At 47.2% G+C, this 5,732-nt stretch overlaps 1 protein-coding gene across 1 annotated transcript in view; it reads left to right on the top strand.

The window, feature by feature from the left end:
- The window catches only part of PLEKHD1 (pleckstrin homology and coiled-coil domain containing D1), an 87,454-nt gene extending 82,171 nt beyond the window's left edge, over window positions 1–5,283 (top strand). Inside the window, exons 11-14 of the mRNA XM_019519157.1 lie at window positions 673–817; window positions 1,404–1,553; window positions 1,673–1,735; window positions 2,123–5,283. Of these exons, the coding sequence (XP_019374702.1) occupies window positions 673–817; window positions 1,404–1,553; window positions 1,673–1,735; window positions 2,123–2,283 (519 nt within the window). The 3' untranslated portion in view covers window positions 2,284–5,283. The remainder of the gene's footprint in view (window positions 1–672; window positions 818–1,403; window positions 1,554–1,672; window positions 1,736–2,122) is intronic.
- Window positions 5,284–5,732: the final 449 nt, after the last annotated feature.

The following is a 5,732-nucleotide window of genomic DNA, read 5'->3' as shown; positions in this document are numbered from 1 at the left end:
GATAGAGCATCTGGTATTAGCCAAAGGGCAGAGGAGATGGGATCTCTCTTCATCTTGTCATGATGGCTGAACCTCAAGGGCCCTGGAGAATCAGTCTGGATAAGTTCTCAATCTGAATTGTTATACCCTGACCTCAGCTCAGGAACATTCAGTTAGAAAGGACAGGGTTAGTTTTGTTGTTGTTTTTTTTCTCCAGGAAGTCCCATGTATTTCCTGTACATGGTCAGACGGGTAAATCTGCCACAAGTACTATCTGGGGTAAATCTGCCGCAAGTACTTTCTGGGGTATACCAACCCTCTGATTCCAAACAGACTCCAGAAGGTGGGGGCAGTTCTGAAATTGGAAAACCAGAGTAAGAGACCATCCTCCAAGCACTTCTGAACCTTAGGTTTGGGTTCAGTTTGAGAAAGTGATGAACTTCCATTTCAGACCTAGAGCTGTGATCACTTTAAAGCACTTCCCTATTCACATTGACTCAGTGTTCAGTTTTTTGGGTCTGTTTTATTGGGATTGTGGTTTCTTACCCTGTCTACACTGGCTGTCCTTATCCTGGCCCCTTCTCCTTCAATAAAACCATTTGCTTAGGTTCCTTACAACTCCTGAGAGTCAGCAGCAGTGGGACAGTTGCTTAACTAGGTTTTTTTTGGTGTTCCTCATTCCTTCTTCCCCAGGCTGAAGTAAAGGTACGTATGGATCTAGAGAGAAGACTAGGGGAGGCTGAGGAAGCCCTCCAGAGCTTGGAGCAAGGCTTAAATTCTGTTGATCGCAACAAGGAGAAGGAAGAGAAAATGAAAGCTGATGTCAGCAACTTGAAAAGTAAGTCACTGTTCCTTCACCCCTCCTACTGGTGAATATGCTCCGCAAGAGGAGCTATCATCACAAGCCCTATGCCCCCAGGCCAAAGAACACAAACTAAGCAAGGTGGTTTCCAGTGGGCACAGCATGTGACCTAGGGATCATGCAGCTCATGTGGTCTGTGGCTGGATCACCTACAGCCTCTGGCCACTCAGAAGTTGGACAGCCCTGATTTAGATGGTGATACAGAGAGGCTGTTGACGCCAGAGGAACAGCAGTTGAGGAGGAGTGGATGGCTCATGTAGGATTGGTAGTGGGATCTGCTGCCTTCATTTCAGCAGCGCAAATCCAGCTTAGATCAGTGGTGAATGGAAGCTACTGCTACCCCCAAAAGGACGTTGTGGGGCTTCATGAATTAGTGTTTGTCAGATTCTCTGAGTTCCTAATCTAAAAGGTGCAACAGAAGGGCACAGTATCCAGATGCACGTGGTCCATCCCTCAGGCAGTGCAAACTGATCTCAACAGGATCATGCCCTCGGTGTCAAGTCTGTCACATGGGTCAGGCTGACCAGGGCCTTGTGTGTCCCCGGGGCTGTCTCCTCCCCAGAGTTCTTTGAGGAGTGCATCCGGAGTGCCGAGCTGGAAGCCAAGATGCCCATGATCATGAAGAACTCCGTGTACATTCACAGGGCTGCCACCCGCCGAATAAAAAGCTGCCGCTTTCACCGCCGGAGGGCCAGTGCTTCATGGAACGACTGTAGGTGTTGGGCTCCATCTCCCCACTTAAACTCTGAGGAGCTGGGATGTGGGGTGGGGGTAGTGGGATAGGTGAGGAGTGGCCTCCACAAATGATTCGTGTTTTCTGTCCCCTTGCAGCGCTGTCGCCCTCACAAGGGGCTGCAGGCAGAGAAATGTGGGGCTCTTCTGTCCGCAGAGAAGGCAAGAAACCTCCATCTTAATTCCTTCACATTGTGTGTATAAGGAAACTTGTGTTAACCCCTTCATTGCCAGTAGCACTCTGCATGAGCACTGGGGGGAATCCATGTGAACTGCTGTCCCATTGGAAACCTCATGTCAAGGGCCCTTTTGCAGTCTGACAGCAGCAAAGGGCATGTGTATCATTCCCTACCCTCATTCTTCCCCTGTCAGCAGACAGTGGCATGGGTCCACGTTCTCCCAGCTGTAACTGGATGTCCCATGGTTCAGGGACATCATGATTTCATTGCAGTTACTTGGCACAGGTTCTTTGTTTGATCTGGGCTTGGGTCGGCTTTAGGGGATTGCTGGCAGGTGAGTACTCACCTGCTTGTGGTGCTCTCATTTCAGTGAAGCAGTCACAGTCCTTCGTCTTCTCCCAGACAGAAGCAGGTAACATTGTGGAGCTGAAGGAAGCAGCCAAGAGGCTGAGCCAGGACCAGCACTTCCGGGAAACCCTCTATCAGATCATGATGTCACAGAAAGATTCTGCCTGTGGGGACAAGAAGTGAAGCCTTGTCTCCTTCCATCGGGAGGGAACTGCTGATCTCAACACATCCTGCAACTCAACAAATGCTAAACCACTGGGTAGTGGGGTCAGGAGAGCAGCTTGCTCCTTTGTGAGGAAAAAGGCAAGGCAGGGTGTGTGCAACACCCTGTGGTTGATGGTTAGTTTTCCTTTGCATTCCTGAGCACTGCTGATCTCTTTCTCTCTCTCTGCCTTTAGACCAGCTGATCTTCTCTGCCATTCAGTCCAAGTCCCATCAGTTTACTTCAGCTGTTCTCATTAGGACGTGGTCTGCCCAACTACCACAGTCAGTATTAAAGTGAACAACAGACCTTAGCCTAGAGAGTCCCCAGTCCCTTCTTTACCATCTAGTTTGGCTGCCAAATGTAGATACTTTTGAGAAACACTTTTAATTCCCCCGATGTCCAGGTAGCAAACCTAGCAGGTCAGATTAAGCTGATTTGCTGTCTGCCTTCTTTTCTGTGGCTGGGACGGGACATCCCTGGCTCTGCACTGTGAAGAGGGATGTTATTTAGTGCATTCCCTAGAGACTGCAGCAGTCTCAGCCCACTAAGCATGTGCAATAATGTCAGGCATAGAACAACCTCTTGGTGCAACAATTTTTAAGCAAATGGCAGTGGCACAAAATGGACAAAACCTCGAGGGATGCCTTGGGGGAGGGGGGCCAATGTGGCCCAAAGATTTAGGCTGATGAGAGAGAGAGAGCCTCCTCCTGAAGTATCTACATATTTGAAACGTCATGTTCAGCTGTCGGTGGGTACAGAGTAGGAGGGCCACTGCCACTGACCCTGCTTTGTATAGTGACACCAGTGACTAGAATCAGGGACAGAACTACACATGGACACTGATCTAAGTGGACAGATGCAGGACTTGTGTGCCCCTCTCTCCAGTGCCCCTAACAGCTCACTCATATGTGATCAGTAGTTTATTATAGTCCTCTGAGACTGAGGCAGCAAGGTGAGGAGAACCAAGCAATGAGTCCTGCTACCACAGTGTTAAACTAATGTACAACCTGAGGAATGCTCCCTCCTTCCCACTTCACAGAGCGCTATCACCAGTGTCATACCAGCCACCTACTGGCTTTGCCTTGCATAGGTTAGATAAGAGTTCCTCTGCAGTGTAGCTTCCATCTTTGTGAATAATCAGGTTGTAGACGAACACCCAGGTTGAGAAGGGAGGGGTCTGCCTTCCCATCCTGGCCCCTGCTGCTGCTGTCATGGAAGCCTGGATTCATCTTAGCCCAGAGGAGATAGCCAGCATGTGGTTACCCTGTGAATTAAAGGAGAGAGAGGGATTGTTTTGTGGAGACCCCATTGCCAGTAGCAGTTTCTTTAAATAAATAACCCTACAAGGCTGCTAGTTATCCAGGATACAACAAGTACACTACCCAACACTTCATAAACACGAGGTGGGGAAGTATTGTTATCCTTGTCGTATAGAGAGGGAAACTGAGGCACTGAAACATTCAAAGTCTTGCCCAAGGTTACGGAAGTGGTGGCATAAGTGAACTAAGAAGGGTCTTGGTGCTCCTAGCCACCTTCTCCTTCCAGTAGATCAATTGTCCTATCAGTGAAGTTCTCTTTATAGGTAGAAATCAGGGGAGAGGCTGGAGACTGAGGCTTAAGCTATCACAAGGAGTGTGGGGCTGGTAAAGCAAGAATAGTTCCAGCAGGGTCTGTGAATCTGAAGCATGGCTTGGTGCCTCTAAGCAGATATGAACTGAGCAGGAACCTTGGAAGGGAAGCCATGGGGACATGGTCTACACCTGTTTTCTTTTTTGGTGCCTGGCAATGGGATGATTCAGGTGGTGACAATGTCTGACACCAAAGGCTTCAAGTGATATGATCATACAAGTGACCTTGTAAAAGTGCTTCCTCTGACTGTTCTGGTCCGTTTATGTTTTCAACTCATGCAAACACATTTTGGCTCCCACAGTGCCAGTACAGCTCCAGAACAGCAAGCTGCAGTCTATTCTTCCCTGCCTCTTCATAACAAAAATCACCAGTTGACTTCCAAATATACAATCTGTATTGGTTGAGGGGAGAAGAGATGGACTCAGCTTGGTCCTGGGGAGGGAGTTTGCAATCCAAGCAGTTAGAAAAATCATTTTTTGACTTGTGTATCCAACACCTTTAATCTGCCATCAAACTCCACATTTTCAGTTTGAGAGAGCTGTTATACTCAGGAGATGGCTGTATTTTGCCTTCCTTTATGCTGCAGCATTAGTTATATAATAAAGTAACATTATCTCTAGGGGGAGCTCCTGTGTGGTCCTACTATAACATCATAGCACTGATTATCACATCTCCTGTCTGGAAGTCAGCCTGTTCATTTTCTCAGGCTTCATTCATTACTGTGAAATTGGTGATGGTGGCTGTGTTATTTGACTGCTCCAGTCAGACACTGCACATCATCTGTGAGAGAAATACATATACATATATGCTTTTGTCCTTCCTTCTGCTTTCACTTGCTTTTCTTTCCTATGTGTCCTGCACCTTGGCTTCCAAGTCTACATCCTGGATTAAAATGTATTTTAAGGTCATCAACATGTATTAAACTCAAAGTAAAAAAGAAAAGAAAAGAAAAGAAAAACCCTTCAGCAACCTGGAACCAATGTCCACTCATGTAATCTGTTAATTAACATTAAAGATTTGTCTCTATGGCACAATGCTATGCTGTATGGAGATGGCAGACCCATTTCAGCCATGTCCCACTCAAGCCTGCTGAGGAGGGCTGGCTCATCTAGCTCAGATGTCTTTCCCTGGCATCTGCATTGTGCCCTGTGGTCCTACTCTACGACTCGTTTCATTTGCTCTGGTGTTTTCGAGGTGCAATTTTTCACCTGGCTGTTTTGAAGTGGCATTTTTGTATTAAGAGAAACCCCAATAAGCAAAATGACTTAAGAACACCACAAAATGAAGCGAAACATTCTGGGTCATGCCATGTTCCAGGTAGGCATGAAAAACAATCCACTTTCTTTTCACATTGCAAAATCCTCCTTTCTCACCCCCGATGCCCCCAAACATTTCTGTTTTGGTCAGACTTGACAGCATTCTCTACCCCTTGACCCCCCCAATTTTTTCAATATTGTCCACTGAACCAACAGAAAATAAGGCCCTACTCTACTAGCTAATTGCATTTCCCCTTTTAACTCCAGGGTCACATTTCTGCAGTTTCTGAGGTTCCAGAACATAGACGTGTTTTTCATTTGCAGGTCCTTGTGTGCTGTGTCCCGGGCTTTACAGGTAGTATTGTGTTCTGCACTGGTTGTCCATTTCCCTGCCAGGGCTGTGGCTGGATGTTCAGACTCTGTTCAGGGAGCTTCTGCACTTAAAGCTGTGCTGCTGCTGCTCTCAGCATGTGAGTGGGTGCTATTGTTATCTCCTCATTTGGCACATACAGTTTAAAAATTAAACTGTATTACACAGTTAA

The sequence above is a fragment of the Gavialis gangeticus genome, unplaced genomic scaffold, assembly GCF_001723915.1.
Source record: "Gavialis gangeticus isolate Ggan-Ray unplaced genomic scaffold, GavGan_comp1, whole genome shotgun sequence".
Classification (NCBI taxonomy): Eukaryota; Metazoa; Chordata; order Crocodylia; family Gavialidae; genus Gavialis; species Gavialis gangeticus.
Note: the sequence above shows the minus strand (reverse complement) of the source record. Positions and strands in the feature narration are given on the sequence as shown.